Below are 19,433 nucleotides of genomic sequence, written 5' to 3'. Positions count from 1 at the left end.
CCTGGAGCTTCTGGTTTTTCTTTGAAGACATTTTGCTTCTTATCCAAGAAGCTTCTTCAGCCCTGGATAAGAAGCGAAACATCTTCAAAGAAAAACCAGAAAGTCCAGTTGCTTCTTGAAAAAGTACCTTTGGGACAACCATGACCTGTATGACATCTTCTACCTATGGGGACTTAGAGAATGCATTAGCTAATAAAGTAGCCAACAGAGGTTCTCTCCCTTCTGCTACAGGCTGAAATTAATGAAGGAAAAGAAGATGTGAAGGAGAATCAAGTTGCTAATTGTTTAAAATGTCTTGTTTTCTGAAATTAAAAACCCCCCTGCATAACATAAAGGCTCCCTCAGAACTCTCATTTCATTGGAAGTAAAAACAGACCTGTCAATGATTTAAGAATCAGAAAGTACCAGAAGACTTGAAAACAAAACATAATCAGCTTTGTACTGATTATTAGTATTTACATACAATTTTATGTCTGGGAAAATGATGCAGCACCTACCAATTTTGCCTCTGACTGCACCGGTTGTGGGGATGAGGGTCCTGGAATTCCTGGGATACTAGGCACCATGGTAACAGGTCTGACAAGCTGTCCAAGAGAGTCCAAGTTAAGACCAAATACAAACTCTACTTCATAAGCAATTAGGATTTTCTACCTGTGTGAATGAATGAACATCCCCTTACTTTAACTACCGTGTTTTGACCCTCCAAATAAGGGGTTGGCCTTATTTTCGGGTAGGTCTTATTATTTTTTAGGTGCAGGAAGCAGCAAGCCCACCAGCCCCACCCTCTCCATCCCACCACCTGCTTGCCTGCGGCCACAATGACCCAAGTTCTCCTTGCATCCTAGACTTTGACTGCCCTGCTTGCTGGCCGCGGAACAGCTGACTGTGCTGCTCTGGCCTCGCCGGGGTACGGGGGAGGGCGCTCTTCCTGGCAGAACGAACGAAAACACACAAACACACACACACACATACTCCCCCTCCAAGGCAGCCACATCCCTTCATTAACTTGCTTTCCAGCTCCATTCTCCGCTCCACGTGCAGGACAAGAAAAGTAGACTGTGTGCCTATGGTAAAAGAAATACCAGAAAATACCTTCCAAGTTCTCGCAAAAAAAACCAAAAAACCACATCTCGCGAAGTTGGAAGTAGTCCCACAAACTACTTTTGTTGCCCTGCACATGGCAGTAGAGAATGGAGCAGGAAAGCAGGTTAGTGGAGGGATGTGGCTGCCTTGGGGGGGGGGGGGCGTAGGGATCTCTCTCTCACACACCCACACACCATCCTTTCCTTGGGAACTCTGCACAAACGCAGAGAAGGCTTCGGATAGAGTATTTGGGGGATGTGCATCTGCGCTGAGATCCCAAGGAAAGAACGATTGCCAGGAAAAAAAAAGGGGGGAGGATTTTGCCTCTTATCCTGTTCTGAGTTTGTGCTGAGTTTCAGAGCAGGGTAACAGAAAGTAGAATCCCCCCTCCCCATTTTCAAGCAGTTTGCAAAAACACCCCATTCCATGCCTTCAATCTTGGATAATGTGAAGGATCGGAATGAGGCAGACCGCTTGAAAATGGGGAGGGGGGATTTTGTCTCTTATCTTGTTTTCAGTCTGTGCTGACCTTCAGAACAGGGTGAGAGGCAGGAATATCCTACTCCACATTTTCAAGCCGTTTGCAAGAATGCCCCATTTCAAGCCTTCAATGTGAATATGCAGGTGAGAAGCAACCTCTTATAGGCACGGTAATCCATACATTTGGGACATCGGAAGAAGCCCTGCGAGGAGACGCTGCTGCCGAAGTGCAGGAAATCCCCCCCCCCACCTGCAGATCGTCCTTTCAAAGAGGAGTTTCACCAGGACGAAGAGGTGGATGAAGGTGGCGTTTGTGTCGCCTTCATCCTGGTGAAACTCCTCTTTAAAAGGACGATCTGCAGGGTTTTCCTGCACATCAGCAGCGGCGTCTCCTCACAGGGCTTCTTCCAATGTCCCAGGTGTATTGATTTCCATGCCTTCTTTTCCTGTTCCGTGGACGGAATCGCGAGCTGTGACTGTCACCATTATGTATGGAGGGCATGAGGCATTTGGGTTGTGTTACTTGGCCTCTGGCTTCTTTTGCAGCCACAATTGGTTGCAAAAGCGACCGGCGTTTTCTGGAGGCAGAGGCCTGAGTGGCACCCACGAATCAGCTGTTTTGTGAATGGAGCGGCCCAGCTGATCCGATTAAGGGGCCAAGAAGCCGTGAGGTGACCGGGGAAGGGAAGGGCTGCCCCCTCTTCTGGCTAAACCCACCCCTTCACTAGGACTTATTTTCAGGAGGAGGTTTATATTTTTGCCCACTGCGAAAATCTGGCATGGCCTTAAGTTTCAGGACATGTTATATTTTCGGGGAAACAGGGTACACCACAAAGCTGCTCTATCTCAATGAGATTATTAAAGTTTGACTCAGAGATCTTTAATCCTATCTGCTGATATTAGGTAGTAGGTGTCCAGGAAGAAGAACCCCAGAACGTGTTTATTTATTTATTTAAAATCAAATGTGTGTGCTGATGCCTTGTGGTGGCTAAGGAGATTACAAAAATACAATAAAGTATAAAAATCGTAACAGTAAAAGCCACTGGATCCTGATTTAGATCTAATTTCAGTTTCCCAGTATTAGTACAGTCTAATTATGTACTCCTCTCCCACCATCCTTTTTGGTTTTGCCAGAGACTCATATATTCCCAGTATAAGGATTCGATGAGAGGGACTTGTCCAAACTTTGAAGGAAGGTATTACATCATGCAGAAGACTTACTGGAACTGCAGTTGGTACGTGCACATTAGAATTTGTGATTGAAGCGGGAATAGCAACAGGCATGGTTTGTCCATTGGGAAGATGCAACAAAAGGGGGAAAGGGCCTGGCACCGGTCTAAGAAAAGAAGAAAAAATAATTATAGCATGTATAGTAGAAAGAATATTGCAAATTTCAATAGTCCTCTAAAAAGGTCCAGGGTGCTGAAATATTTTCTACTCATCTCCAATGTTAGATTAATTTTAATTCGTAGTTTTGATTCTCCTTTCTACCACCAGAAAAAAAAATGCCATGAAGTTTTTTTAAACATTTTGACCACAGATAAAATTTAATTTTATTTCATAAATATTTGCAACAATCCTACCCAATTATGGAAATTATTAAAATACACAGTTTTTTATTTTAAAAAAATCATAGATATACTCATCCTATGGGTTTCATCATTACAGCAGTATGAGATTTGTTTGGGGATCATTGCTATTGGTCATAAATTATAAATAGTCTATGGAAGACTGTAATATTATCTGATGGTTTTCCAGATGGTGGGGTTAGTGGGGCCTTTCAGACCTGGAATGTTATTGTAAAGAAGCAGAAGCAAAAGAAGAGGAAGAAACAATCTGATCCAGCTATGAGGTACTACAACCTGAATTAGTCCTTCGGTTTGCAAAAAAGACCAAGAAACACTAATGGAAGAAGAAATGTTTTTTTTTATCAATTCCTCTCTTCCATCAAAATACAACTAACAAACACATCAAATTTCCAGACGGCGCCCACAAAAAATGGGAGAAATCAATGAAAATATTCTAAGAGAGGAATTCTGGAGATAAGCCAGAGCTACCCCCCCCCCCTTAGTCATATACAAAGTACAAAATTAAATAAAACTGACAGTTTTTATTAGAAAATCTGGATTATTTTCTTCAACTTTTCAAAATCCCAACTAGTCCTTGCCATTTCATTGAATTCTTTGAAGCTTATACCAGCAGTTGTGAGGACATATTTACAATAAATAAGAACATTTTAGTATCTTTTTAACACTTACACTATTGGCCTATTGGAAGATGGAGCTTGTGTTATGACAGTGCTAGATGTTGGTGAAGGTATGGCTTGCTGAATAATGACACTTGAGTCAGAACTTGCAAGCAACACATTAGGAACCTGTAGAGAAGCTGGCCGTACAATTGTGGAAGTAGGCTGGGCAGATGGCTGCAGACACAGTTCCTGCAAGAAACATGAAAGCTTCTCAATTTCCCAAGCCTCATTTGAATCAAAGATAATAAGAATTCTTTCATTATATTTAGATTTCTTTTAATTTTTTCTCAAAAACGTTTAAACCCCTCAAATTCTTTTAGTTGCAACTTACTACCGTTTCTTACATTAAGAACTACCACATGGATCTGGAATAGGCAACCTGCAGTCCTAAGGCCACATGCAACCCTTGGCCCGATTTCATGCAACCCTCAGCCTAATTTCAAAAGTTCTTCACAACTGATCAGTTCAGACCCCTGGCAAGAATGATCTGTCCCTTCCCCAGCAGACTGCTGTGAGAAAAGAAAGAGAGAAAGGAAAAAATAGTGTCAGAAAGAGATTATGAAAGAAAAAGTATGAGAAAAAAAGAGGGATTCTAGAAAGAGATTAAATGGGTCAATCAGTTCACTTTTCCTCTGGTTCTCTCCATGTCCTGCTTCTGCCTCATCTGTCGCTGCCAATGCTAATGAAATTCCCAACACATTACAACTAAATGTATGTCACTTTCATCTCCCAAAATAGATCACCCACCCCAGCAGAGATTGTCTGGTCAAGACTACGAGCAAAGACAATATTCTGCAAACATGTTGTTATCAATGTTGTTTGAGAGGGGTCTTTTTCTCTCACACTTGGTAAGTGTCTCTACATCACTTAAATTTAAATTGTTTTTATCAGATTTTAGCAATAATTTGTGTCTGGAACACTACACTTTGATATGGCCCAAAGCCTAATCAATAAAGTAAAGTAAGTAAGCATATCACTTAAATGTGTAATACCGGTATGGATTCTTGATATGGATTAGGTTTGCGTGCCTAGTCCATTTGAGATACATAGCAGTAAAGATTGTGTTTGCATCTCAAACATTGCTATACTGACTTTTAATAACTATACAGGCCAATAAAACTGCATTTCTGTGCTTCAAAAATGAACTTTAAAAATTTAATTTTAATGTAATATTTACATTAATGTGGGTTTAATTTGCCCTATATGAGGAATACAGATTTGCAGATGAAGTTTAGCAGAATATTTATGATCTTACAATTATCTTAGATTTACTGGTAATATCCATAGAAATACTGTATATTTGAAGTATAAAAAATCTCTGACCTTCTCATCACTGGTCGTAGACTCTGGATGAGGTAAGGGACTATCTTGGTGAGTTGTTTCAACCACTGAAGGCTCTTCAATTTTATTTCTTATAATTGGAGTTGCAAGAGGTGATAAATCTAGAGGCATCTGTAACAATTAATGGCGAGATAAATTTTAAAACCTGCAAAATATAAATGTCTCTTTAAAGAACAGGGAATTCACAATAATGCCAATGTAGTAGCCAAAAATATGATTTCTTAGTTAGAAGGTATCTACTGCTAATATTAACTTAATATAAAGTAATATCTTTGAAGTTCAATCTTAGAAAAAACAACAGTGTCGATTTATAAATAGAATGTAGAACTACAAAAAGCCTATTAAGAGCTTTGTCTTTCAAGTACAGTAATATTGAATTAAAATAACATTTTTATGCTCATCCTCATGTTGTTAATGCAAAATTTCTAGCTGCAAGCAGAATTCAAGTAATCAATACTCCCTAAAATGATATAGTTTTAATCCGCTACATTTACATACTTTTTTAATATCATCTTCAGAAGCTTTTTTGAATTCATTTTCAAAAGGACTTGCTAGTTCATTGAATAAACCCACTTCTTCACAATTCTTTAAAAATCGAGTTGGCGTTGGAGTTTGATCTGAGATTAAAAGGGAAATATATGATTTAACCCCTAATATAAAGACATACATGCTTGGCAATAAAATCAATATTATTAATATCATGTGCACTTTATAAAATTAATATGTTCAATCAAGAGCACAGTAAGAACAAAGTTGAACATCTTGTTCTTAATGTCACCTTAATTTGTTTAAACATTATTGAAAATTCAAACATCATAGTTAAAAATATGAACATCTGATTTGTAGAAATTTAGGATAATCTATATAAGGAAGAATAGAGATACATTTTTGTATTTGAAGATGTGCTTTATCTATTACTTTGCTCATGGGTTTTAGAAAAAGCAAATACTGCACTGGAATTTCAAAATCAAATGTAACACAGAATTAAATGTTTGCTTCTCCAAAATATCATAAAATTCAATTTATTTGAAAGTAGCCTTTCATCTTAAAAATTATAACTGAGCAGTTAAAGTAAAAAAGTCAGGTATTAAGAAAAAAAATCTCTTGTATGAGAAGGAGTGGCAGAACATGGGGGAGAAGTCAAAAGAGAAATCACCTAAAGTATCTATGTAGGCACAAGCAGACTAAGTCCTGTATATCTCTTGAATTCCATTGACCCTTATCTAAAGCCAAGAAAGGCTAATGGTTAGTGGAGCAGTTTCCTGGGCATGGGGTGATTAGTAATAAATCAGTTTAATTGGAACTTCATGTGTGGTCATGATCTTTTGTGCCTGAAATCTCTTCACCTAATGTTGAGGAACAGTATCTTTCTATTCAAAATAAATAAAAAGGGAGAGAATGATAGAAACTTTTAAAAAACACAATCAGTACAAATTTTCACCACTACTGCAGAATATAAATACCCTAAAACCCACAATTAATTTTGTACTGATGATAATGACAACATGGGATATTGGCGAGACCCAGATTTGAAGAACAAAATAATCAGAGGGTAGAGGAGCACTCATCAGAATACCTTAAAATGTATTGTTCTCCAAATTGTATATCACTTCCAGTCAGCAGCACACAATCCTTCAAACACAACAGTGTTTAAAGCATTCCCAAGATACATATGCTCCATCATCCAAATCTCATTTTGTTCTTTGAATCTTATATCTAACAATTACAATAATTGAAAGTCAGAGATAGGACGATAACATTTAGGAAGCTATGTTAGTATTTCATTGGTAGATAGTTCATGCAGTTGCAATTAAATATCTTCATGGGACAAAAGAAGAAAATAATCTACATAATAGCTAAATCGTAACATTATAGAATTATTTTGCTGTAAAAGCTATGGTCTACCTTTCATACAGGATTTGTGTATGCATTTATTAAAATTACATTTGGAAGATAACATTACATGTAATTCTGTTGTATTCTATACAGTACAATGACATAAAATACATGTGAATCAGGTCTATGCAAACAATACTTTCCAAATAACGTAAACCTATGTCCTGGATCACACATTACATTGAGCCATACATTAATCATGATTTATAACCCCTATGGATCAAATCATATAACATGACAATCCAAATCCAAACAAACCATATTCTGTCTTAGTGCAATGTGAATATAGTCAATGCATCATTTTGGAATGTAAGCCGTTTTGATTACAAAATAGATTTTTTTTTAAAAAAAACCCCCACCCTAATTCTGTTTACTGTGTCATGCTAAAATTGTTGTTCAGACCCTTTCCATTTTTTTCTATAAACCTTTTTGTTCAAAAGCAAAAATGGAAAGATTTAAAAGAAGATTTTACCATAAGAGAAAAGACCATCAAAGATATAAAGAGATTAAGCAAGAGTATATTCAATCAAATAAACTTTATTTTTGAAGCTTCTTTATAAGATATAATTAAGATCAGTAAAAATGTAAGAAACCATAAGAAGCTCTCTCATAGCAACATGTACAGATGACTTTGACAAAAAATATATTGTGTGGATATGCATTCTCTGTATCTACAATAAATTGCTAGATGTTACTTCTCACAACAATTTTGTGAAGTTTTGTATATTAAAGTGCTCTTAATTACTAAGGCTGAAGCATATATAGCCAGTAGATTGTTATTAATTTATCAAAAACAATGTTAAGGAAAAGGTCAATACATGACATAACTGCATTTTATTTTTTTTTTAAAAAAAATAAAGAAACTCTGACAGAATCTCAAGCATATACAGAAAATACACAAAATCTGGGCACGTTCCACGAGTTGGATTAATAAAAGATATACTAACCAGCTACAATGACACTGTCATTACGAGCTGGACCAAATTTCAATGTCATCTCATGTTTATGTTTATGGACAGCCAAATGATCCTCGTTGGTAAAACGCTGTGACAAGAAGTTTTAAAATACAGTTATATATTTGAATTATGACTAAACAGTGGAAATAATTTTCTGAATGTGTTACAAACCATTTGTATTAAAAAAAGCTGATTGATTTTTGTTTAATTAAAAGGTTGATACAATTACGTACTTCTAAATTTGTTTTTTTTATTGACCATTCTCTTGAATATTTAAGTAGCATCATCATAAGTAACAAATGATACATATCAATTTTAATGGCTTTCACTCTACTTAAATACAAATTTTGACACACAATAATTCAGAGTTTTAACCACTATGATAAATTGCAAATATGAAGGACCTGCAACAGGCAGAAAGCCCTTATCCTGTAAGACTTCCTTCCTTCTCTCCTTTATTCTGCCATTCACCTAGGAATCCTATAGTTCAGGGATGTTGAGGGCTGGATGAGCATTGTAGTTTTCTGCAGTGGGGTATGGGGAGGCAGGACGAATGCCTCCTGCAGCATCCTATCGGCCAAAATGGGGCATAGAGAGGTCTGCATGTAGCCCACCCTGTGCCTCATTTCCCCCCTCCATTGCCTCCTGCAGCACTCTGCCGGCCGTTTTTGGGCCTGTTTTCAGCCAGCAGAGTGCTGCAGGAGACAATGAAAATGAGGTGAAAATGAGACACCCGCCCCCCTGCAAGCAACCCATTTTAGCCACCAGAGGCAGCTCGGATTTAAGCACCTCATGGGCCAGATTTGGCCCGCGGGCCTTGAATTTGACACCCCTGCTCTAGTTCAACTCCAGAAAAATCAGGAATAAAAAAAAAGATTGATAATACATATTAAAAATTGCCTTATTTCTCTGTGCTCTGTTTTCCTTGATACAACTTTGCCATTAGATTCTATCCAATTGTCAGTAATTGTTGGGCACAATTAAATGGAAATTACAAGGAATAGATCATTTTTGTGCCAAATTCCCCAACTGCTGTTCGCATATAACATGCATTCTAGTATATGTTCTTCTGGATGGTGTATATGCTTCTAGCACATACTGGCATTTCTTAGAATAAGACTTTGAAATTATTCAAAACTAAAATTTGATATGTTATAGATCACTCATCAGGATATAGTCTGCTTCATTTAATACCACTGAACGTATCAGTTAAAGCTCTTGGACTATTAGATTATTAAATCTACCTATTTGCATAAGTCTGAGCCATGCTCCTGCCCACCTAGTAGTTCAAAAGCATGCAAATGTGTTTGGATAAATAGGTACCACTTTGGCAGGGAGGAAACAGCATTATATGCGCTTTGTCATATAGTCATGGTGTCCACATGACCATGGAAATTGTCTTCGGACAACTCTGGTTCCTTGGCTAAGAAACAGAGATGAGCATTGCCCTCCCTAGAATCAGATATGACTGGATGGGGAAACCTTTACCCTTTTAATAAACCATGACTATTTCTGAATTCTCATCCTAAGATTCCTAAACATTTTCTCTTCCTTGTCTCTTTCTATGATACTGGATAGAGATAAGATATCTGACATTGGATCATTAACCTATACCATTTTTAAAAGGGAGATGGCTTTCTGGTCATTTGTTGGAAAATGTGATAGCAATGATGCTTTGCAAACTCAAAAGCTCAACAGTGGACACTGGCTGTCAACTACTCAGCCATTTTAATATTATGTTGGGGAAGGAATTAGTAGCTTCTGACTAATGTAAAATAAAATTGTAGTACAGGTGAAACTCGAAAAATTAGAATATTGTGCAAAAGTTCATTTATTTCAGTAATGCAACTTAAAAGATGAAACTAATATATGAGATAGACTCATTACATGCAAAGCAAGATAGTTCAAGCAGTGATTTGTCATAATTGTGATGATTATGGCTTACAGTTCATGAAAACCCCAAATCCACAATCACAGAAAATTAGAATATTATGAAAAAGTGCAATATTCTAGGCTCAAAATATCCCATTCTAATCAGCTAATTAAGCCATAACACCTGCAAAGGGTTCCTGAGCCTTTAAATGGTCTCTCAGTCTGGTTCAGTAGGAATCACAATCATGGGAAAGACTGCTGACTTGACAGTTGTGCAGAAAACCATCATTGACACCCTCCATAAGGAGGGAAAGCCTCAAAAGGTAATTGCAAAAGAAGTTGGATGTTCCCAAAATGCTATATCAAAGCACATTGATAGAAAGTTATGTGGAAGGGAAAAGTGTGGAAGAAAAAGGTGCACAAGGAGCAGGGATGACCGCAGCCTGGAGAGGATTGTCAGGAAAAGGCCATTCAAAAGTGTTGGGGACTTTCACAAGGAGTGGACTGAGGCTGGGGTCAGTGCATCAAAAGCCACCACACACAGATGGATCCTGGACATGGGCTTCAAATGTCGTATTTCTTTTGTCAAGCCACTTCTGAACAACAAACGTCAGAAGCGTCTTACCTTGGCTAAAGAAAAACAGACCTGGTCTGTTGCTCAGTGGTCCAAAGTCCTCTTTTCTGATGAGAGCAACTTTTTGCATCTCATTTAGAAACCAAGGACCCAGATTATGGAGGAAGAATGGAGAGGCACACACTGCTTTGAAGTCCAGTGTGAAGTTTCCACAGTGTGTGTTGATTTGGGGAGCCATGTCATCTGCTGGTGTTGGTCCACTGTGCTTCATTAAGTCCAGGAGATTTTGGAGCACTTCATGCTTCCTTCTGCAGACGAGCTATATAGGGATGCTGACTTCATTTTCCAGCAGGACGTGGCATCTGCCCACACTGCCAAAAGCGCCAAAACCTGTTCAATGACCATGGGATTACAGTGCTTGATTGGCCAGCAAACTTGTCTGACCTGAACCCCATAGAGAATCTATGAGGCATTGCCAAGAGAAACATGAGACACATGAGACCGAACAATGCAGAAGAGCTGAAGGCTGCTATTGAAGCATCCTGGTCTTCCATAACCCCTCAGCAGTGCCACAGACTAATAGCTTTCATGCCACGCTGCATTAAGGCAGTAATTGCTGCAAAAGAGGCCCAAACCAAGTACTGAGTACATATGCATGCTTATACTTTTCAGAGGTCCGATATTGTTCTATGTACAATCCTTGTTTTATTGATTGCATGTAATATTCTAATTTTCTGAGATTGTGGGTTTGAGGTTTTCATGAGCTGTAAGCCATAACCATCACAATTATGACAAATCATGGCTTGAACTATCTTGCTTTGCATGTAATGAGTCTATCTCATATATTAGTTTCACCTTTTAAGTTGCATTACTGAAATAAATGAACTTTTGCACAATATTCTAATTTTTCGAGTTTCACCTGTATGTGAATACTACATGTGCTTTAGATGTGTTTAGCAATCATTTAAACATTATGCAAAAAGGGGGACACATATCAAAATAGAATATTCCGTGTCAATATTTCTAAATATATTAAACCACTAAATAGAATAGCTACAATTTACGTATCTTTAACACATTAGGTCACATTTATAAATGTAGAATACAAAAGAAAACAAATCACAGAATTTAAATTGAAAAACTGCTTTAAGAATTTCATTTTCTTAAATTACTTCAGGGTATCAGAAAAAAAGTTAGATCATGCTGAATTTTTCATCTCCCTACCCTCTTAGTGTTTACTGTACTGTTACATTACACCCATATTGAAATTTTATGGGTGTTATACAATCAATTAAAACATGTTATAAAATACAATTTAAAAATATACAAAATTACAATTTTAAAACTAACATATTATATTAAAGAAAAAAAAATCTTCATCTGGCACCAAAATGTTAGCATCAGGCTAGCACCTCTGCAGAAAGTAATGTTCTGATAAGTAATCTAAGAGGGAGATTCTGCTCCTGGCAGACTGACCTTAACTGATGATTAAATAAAAGGGACTGATGCTGTTATCTAGTTGTTAATGAAAACCCTGCAACCCAAAAAACAAGCTCAGAGAGCATCAGGGATTCCACAGCCTGACCTTAAGTCCTTTAGGGGATTCTAGGCTACTACTACCATTTTTTTGAACTGGCGCAAGAAAAATGGACTGATATGCAGACAGATTACAAAGCGCTGATATAACGTAGTGGTATCAGCCATTCTCAGGTAACAGCCTAGCTGCTCTATTTTTAAATCAAACTTTCTGGACTATTTTCAAGGGGACATATATAATCCATAATCCTACCTGGAGTGAAATCAGCATGAATGATGTTGCTAGGCTATTTTTTTCTCCTGGCAAGGTCATAGTTGTTGTTATTATCAGCCCAGGATGATAAAAGGTATCTTAAGTTCCTGAAGTCACTCAGGCTTTCAAATGATAATGCTGGGTCCAAAAATATTACCAAAACCATACCCTTGAACTCTAGTGGAAATACAAGTCTTTCCTCAATTAGATGAACACAATTAATCAAACAGGTAGCCCATTTACAGGAAGTTTGCTTTCTTTGTACTGAGTGACCTATTCCAAGCCATCAACTCGCTTAGGCCTATTTATTATTTATGATTATTTTCAAAATAATTCTTCAAGAAAACTACTCCTTTTCAGAGCACACGTGTACTGCAAAATGAGTTCCTCAAGCATATTGTAAAAGTATTTATGCATACTCAAAAAGAATACAAGAACGGTGAAACCATGACTTCATATAATTGAAAACATCACTCCATATGGGCAAACATTAAAATATTCTTTATATTAAAAGAAACTGCAAGGTAATTTCTTTTTTCCTCTCCTTTGTATTATTCAGCATGGCTATAGAATATCTTTCAAAATTAAGGTAAACCATTTAATAACACTGTTTTCTGATTATGAAGCAATTCAAAAAAGAAAGCAATTTGAAAAATGAAATAATTCTGTTAACAGAAATAATTTTAATATGTTTTTCTAATCTATCTTACATTCCACTCCTAAACGACCCACTGATCAGGAACAATTGCAGTAAATAAACAAACAAAAAATGCACTTGGATTGAGGCTTCATGCAGATCCACTGCAGACTTTATATTGCTGTTCAATATAGCAGTACTAAGACTCCTAATGTATCTTGAAAGCAGTGGTGGGTTTCAAATAATTTACCAACCAGTTCTCTGCCCTAATGACCAGCTGGGTAGGCGTGGCTCGGTGGCCATGTGATCATGTGAGCGTGGCCAAGTCAATGTCACTCAGGTCGATGGGCACTTCGCCTTAGTTGTTACAACGGTAATAAGGGTTAACTGGAGAGGCAGTTTCTGTAAACAGGGCAATAAAGATTAGGCTAGAAACAACACCAGAATGTTTCCTTCCTGCCTTCCTTACAGGATTAGCCCTGTAAAGTGGGAAAAAACAAAAGATTTCTTCCAACAACCGGTTCTCCGAACTTCTTAGAAAGTTACCAACCGGTTCTCCTGAATAGGTGCGAACTGGCTGAATCCCACCACTGTTTGAAAGTGAAGGGAAGCTAAACTTGCTGCTCATTCCAATCCAAGAACCAGAAACTGAACATGCAGCAAGAAGTGCATTATTAGACTGGGACAATTGCTTCTTGTTTAAAAGGAGATAGACGCTATTCAGATCAGACATAAACCACTTCTGACATAACAGATGTTTGTCTGTTGACTTAGATGAACAAATCTAAAATACATAGATTACCTGTCCACATCCAGGGGCAGTACATAGAAAGGGTTTGTCATCACTCATATTCTACAGGTTCTTGTGTTACCTACATTGGAATAGCAAACATAATTAGATTTAGATTGTGCCAAAAATTCATCTTGCATTGATTTACATAACAAAGCCTCAAATACAAAACAATAATTCAATACACTTAATTATTTCAAGCCTATTTCTAAAATAACATAATTTTAAAAAATCCCAAATAATCTGGGGCATTATTCATTATATGAGATTTAAACACGGAATTATCAGTCAAGCTTGAAAACATTTTTATGAAGTACAGAAACTAGGATTTAACTCAGGACATAAATGTGTCAATATGTCTCCCTTTGGTAGCTTCCACACCTATACAGGTAGTCCTTGACTTATAACATTTGTTCAGTGGCTGTTTAAAGTTATGACACTGAAAAAAGTGACTTTTGACCATTTTTCACACATACCACCCTTGCAGCATCCCCAATGTCAGATGATCAAATTCAGATGCTTGGCAACTGACTCATATTTATGATGGTTACAGTGTCCCAGGGTCAGGTTTTGCAACCTTCTGATAAGTAAAGTCAACAGGGAAGCCAGATTTACTTAACAACCATTTTACTAACTTATCAACTGCAGTGAGTCACTTAACAACTGTGGCAAGAAAGATTGTAAAATGGGGCAAAATTCACTTAACAAATGTCTTGCTTAGCAATGGAAATTTTAGGCTCAATTATGGTTGTAAATCGAGGACTACCTGTATGCCCAAGGGGTAAGGTGAACAATTTACTGGGTGCGAAAGACCTCTTATTCCAGAGATGCTATATTCTTTTTCTGGTTTCGTATGAGTTGCTTTTTCCCATTTAGAGTTAGTTTATAATCTGGGAGTCCCTGAAGAACAGATGCTACCTGTACGTAGAAGAGCGTTCACAATTGCAGAATTTCCTGAATAAGAAAATCTTGCTCAAATCTTGATAATCTTGATAACCTATTTGTGGGATGTAGGCATGGGACTAACTTGGAAAGTTACTGAGAAACTTCGGATGGTCCACGATGCAGCAGCCTGTGTCTATCAGCAGGTTGAGCTTATGGGTCTATCTGCACATGTAACATTGTTATTTAGCCAGTTCGTGGGATATCAGTTTGCTTCTGAGGCAATTCAAGGTGCTGGTTGTCATCTTTAAAATTCTGTATGATCCAGAACCTGAGCATCTTTGTAACATCCTACTTAAAGTGGTTTTTTCTAGTTCTAGTTCATTACAATGTTGAACAGTTGGTTCCTTTTGGAACTTTACTGCTAGGAAGTATAATCTATCCTCCCTTCTCTAGAACCTGGAGGTCAGATTTGGCTTGAATCTCTTGGCCTTTCAAAAAATGATCCAGCACTGGCCTTGACAACAACCTTCTGGGACCTGAGGAGTTTGTCCCTTGAGGAGTTTCCTGCAGAGTGTTTACATTTGTTCTTTGATGCTGTATATGATTGTGCTAATATTCTGTTATTCATATTTTTACTTCCATTACTATGCTCAGGTGTGTAAGGTGCTCAGAATCACTTGTGATGAAAGAAAGGTAAATACATAAACAAAGACATTACTAAGTGGTGTCTAATAGTAGTGGAACCTAATTGCTATGGAAGGTTATAAAGCTTAATGGGAACATAAACTCAAGAGTGGATTAGATACCATTAAATCAGAGCTTCTTAAACGTAACAAAGGAAATGTATAAAATATCAGAAAATGTTTCAGTGGAATCTTTAATTAGATCAGATGGGTCTTGAATAATTTTTACTCTACTAAAACAGATTTATTATAATTAAGCCTGATAATCAGCAGACTAAATTCATATCTTAATGAATACAAATGGGACACTTTTTAAATAAGTTTAAATTTTAAAATGTTCCAACCAATTTTAGATTCTAATGGATTTCAATGAAAAGTGTTCAGATTCAGTGAAGTGAATCTCTCTTTAATTTCAGGTGGGTAAGTTTATTTCCATTTATGAAAGATTATTCTTTTTACTCTCACTTGGTGGAGTCAATTCTTGTCATGAAATGTTAACTTCCATATTTTAGGAATATAGTTCAACATCACATTTATATCTTTAGCTGTTGTTTTTATTTCCAAAATTAAACCATGTCATGATTTGAAACCAAACCAAAGCTCTTGATGAACAAGACTAAGTTCTTATAACTGATATTATGATTCCAATTAAGCTAACTAGCCAAACTGAACTGCATTGGAGTTTTTGATGGCAATTCCACCTAAAGCATGCGGAAGTCCTGATACTGGTAATTCAAAGTGGCCTTCCGTGTAGGTAGCACTTGTATTTAAGTTGCTGCACACACATACAATGTGAACAATGTCCGAGAATAATACAGGTAGTCCTTGACCTACAACTGTAGTTCAGACCAGAAGTACAGCTGTGAATTGCCCTGGGAAGTAAGTGGTTCAAAGTATGACTGTACCTGGTTTTATGACTTTTGTGGTAGCCATTAAACAAATATCGATTTTTTTGCCAGAAACTAGAAGTTTCTGCAGGCTGAGCATTCAAAATGCAACCATATAACCATAGTAGGGATGGGGTGGAGGATTAGCTGTTGGAACCTGAAATCCAGAATGTAAATAGCCCTAGGGACCAGTTGTAAGTTGAGGATTACCCACAATTTCCATCAAAGTTGCACTCTGCTCCACCAAACAATATTGCCCAGATGGACAGTATACAAAGGAAGAAAAATCTGCACCCTTATATACCAAGATGGTATGGGAATAATCAGTGTATGGATTTATCCTTCTCAACATGCTACTGTTATATGAAGCCCTTAAAAATAAAAGTATGGGGCAATCTAATTTCATTATTGGAACACTGACCACAACATAGCTAAATAACAATATTGAAAAGTGCCAGAGTTTATGAATCAACTATAATTGGTTTCATGCCTTCTGAGCACACCTCAACTCCCTCCGATTTATGAAGAAAAAGTCTAATCCCATCTAGAAATGGTTGAAGAGCTTTGAGCTTTCATCCAGACAATTACTACTTTCATGCAATCAGTGCTATCATTAAGCTGCCAAAAAATCAAGAACCCATTAAGTCACAATTTCCTTTTTCTCTGCAACCATCCATCAGGGTAGATGAGAAAACTTCTGGCCTGAAGACAAGTCAGCATCAGAGATGAAGATCACTACTTTCACATAAATTTAGTTGTTTTCTGCTTCCACCATAGGTAGAATAATTGAAGTGCGCGAGGGAAAAGAATCCCATGCTGCTACTTGTTCCATCAAATCATACATATTTGGATTCAGACACAAAAGCTTAAAAAGTATTTTTTATGAACCACTGCTTCCTCAGCAATAGATTATGTAGGGTTTTTTTAAAGCTATGTTTGCTAATGAAAACATATATCATGCTCTTTTTATTAAAACAAATATATCTCAATGCTAGGCATATAATAATTTAAAAGACATCTCGAGAGTCTTCTTTTTATCCAATAGTATACAATGAATTGTCAGCCACTGATGCAATAAATGCAAAAACAACTGAAAGATCACATTCATTAGCTTTCTAGGCTTCTAAACAATCATGACAGGTAGCACTATTCTTGCAATTGTTGAAAGGCTCCTTCTCCAAATTGGACAATTTGGAAAAGGAGCCTTCCAAATCATCATGAGAATGGCTCCTGTTTGTAGAACATCCCAAGGCAGCATCTATAAGGCCACACCTTGCATTGGCTGAGTACGCTTGTCAGCAGCTGCAAAAAAGGCAAAGATAAGTGGAGAAATATGGGTGTGCTTCTGGGCTCTGCAACTGGCAGAGGCCTCCTGGGCGTGGAGGGGTGGAGAATAGGCTTGGGCCTCCACAGCCATGGCAAAATTGTGCACACTGGTGAGCCAAAGAGCGGCTGAGGCTGAGGTAGACATAGGTTCGTGTGGGGGGGCAATTACAGCAGCCTAAAGTCATTCATAAAGAGCTGAATGCCAAGTGTCCGAATTTTCACCATGTGACTGCAGGAGCTTTGCACGTTTATAATTTTGACTAAGATCATAAGTCCATTCATTCAACACCCTCATAATTTTGAATTGTTGCTATCACATCCTAATTTAAACCTGGGCATTTTACGGTGCCCAAGCCACATCCAGCCCTTTGGCTGTCCCTATCCAGCCCATGTAAAGTCACTTGGAAATTAAAAATTAAATGTAAATAAGATGTAATATGTATTCTTACCAGTAGCAACTAATCAAAACCATGTAATTTACTGCTTTTTAATAAAGTGGTAAAATAAATGTTGAACGGAATTAAGTTCAGCCTATTGGTTCAGCCTTCTGCAACAGTTCCAGTTTCTCATGTGACCCCTGGGGAAAATTAATTGCATCCAGTGCCCTAATTGGTCCATTTGAAAAATGAATGCGAATAGAAACTTTTATTGTCACATGACACATGACTTGGAGAATATATTATTATATACATAGCCTGGAAACAAGTATTTATGAGATGATGAGAAATATTTTATTTATTCTTTGAAGACAGAAGTAGATGCATTAATATGTGCTTGTTTCAGGACTTTAGAATTCTTCCTTAAAACACATACATTTTCATTGTTTTTTGGGCAACAACTGCAACCTGCAAAACTAGATATTCTGCCAAATATATGGTTCATGAATAAGCAGATTTACAACACACGGACGTTCAATAATTATGGAATTATCTAAACAAGGCGTTAGTAAACATGTACAGAGGGGAAATGTTAATTTTATGACATTTAATAGACTATTTAATAGTCTATTTCCAAAATTTTAATCCAAATTCCTATAGTCATATATATCCATGGGATCGATAGGGACACATTCAAAATTCTTTTAATAGAAAAACTGAAAACTGAGCTGAACTAGAGGAATGTATTTCCGTATTTCAAAATTATGTGTACAAAGTAACCTAATTCTTTTTTAAAATAAGTATTTTAAACTACAGGTAGTTCTCACTTAACCACAATTGAGACTCTATCATTAAGCAACATGGTCATTAAGTGAGACATCATATAACCAAGATTTAGGAATTTTACTGCAGTTTAATTCATTCACTCTGCTTGTTGAAAGCTGGCTGTGAAGTATAAAAATGGAGATCAAGTGACTATGGAACACTGCAAAGGTTGTAAGTGCAACAACCAATTGTAAAGCTATTTTCAGCACCGTTCGTTGCAACTTCAAATGGTTGCTTAAGGAGTGAGGACTACCTGTACATCATTTCAAAAGAACACATCAAAATCTTTCTTCTGGACTTGGCAATCTTAATTTACAAACATTCAGAAACTATTCAAGGTGGGCTTTAGAAATTATTTGAAATAGATGAAAAATTAGCTAATTTTTTAAAATAAAAAAAGTTTCAGGAATCGCAATACCTCTTGAGAGAAAAATATCACAATAGTAACTTAATAAATTACACACATGTAGTCAGCCTTACTGACCACTCACTCAGCAACCATTTGAAGTTGCAACAATCCTCAAAGTTGCAGCTCTCACCCTGCTCTAATGGTCATGTGATTGTGATTTAGGTCCTTGGCAACCACTCACATTTATGACAGTTGCAGCATCCTGTGATCATGAGATTGCCATTTGCAACTTTCCCTACCAGCAAGCAAAATCAATGGGGAAGATGGTAAAGGTCAAAAGTGGCTCTGGCCAATCTCCCCCCTTTTGCACACTGCACCCCCTCCCCTGGCTCGGTTCGTGACCCATTCCCTCCTTTTCTCAGCTTCCCTATACTT

General features: G+C 37.2%; 1 protein-coding gene across 6 annotated transcripts in view; it reads right to left on the bottom strand.

Moving 5' to 3' along the window:
- The window catches only part of ATF2 (activating transcription factor 2), a 50,725-nt gene that overhangs the window by 28,088 nt on the left and 3,204 nt on the right, over positions 1-19,433 (bottom strand). For 2 of the 6 annotated variants that reach the window (XM_087708824.1, XM_087708777.1), the window contains exons 3-9: positions 13,679-13,748; positions 7,996-8,092; positions 5,651-5,769; positions 5,135-5,263; positions 3,822-4,000; positions 2,785-2,899; positions 498-584 (exon numbers count right to left, since the gene is read on the bottom strand). In XM_087708824.1, the coding sequence (XP_087564950.1) occupies positions 498-584; positions 2,785-2,899; positions 3,822-4,000; positions 5,135-5,263; positions 5,651-5,769; positions 7,996-8,092; positions 13,679-13,726 (774 nt within the window). In that variant the 5' untranslated portion in view covers positions 13,727-13,748. Of the gene's footprint in view, positions 1-497; positions 585-2,784; positions 2,900-3,821; positions 4,001-5,134; positions 5,264-5,650; positions 5,770-6,308; positions 6,523-7,995; positions 8,093-13,678; positions 13,749-19,433 lie in introns of those variants that run through there. The other 4 variants (XM_087708817.1, XM_087708787.1, XM_087708797.1 and 1 more) reach the window with 4 other exon arrangements.

The sequence above is a fragment of the Thamnophis sirtalis genome, unplaced genomic scaffold, assembly GCF_051295495.1.
Source record: "Thamnophis sirtalis isolate CommonGarterSnake01/CBP01778 unplaced genomic scaffold, rThaSir2_p1.2 scaffold_1, whole genome shotgun sequence".
In the NCBI taxonomy this organism is placed as follows: domain Eukaryota; kingdom Metazoa; phylum Chordata; class Lepidosauria; order Squamata; family Natricidae; genus Thamnophis; species Thamnophis sirtalis.
Note: the sequence above shows the minus strand (reverse complement) of the source record. Positions and strands in the feature narration are given on the sequence as shown.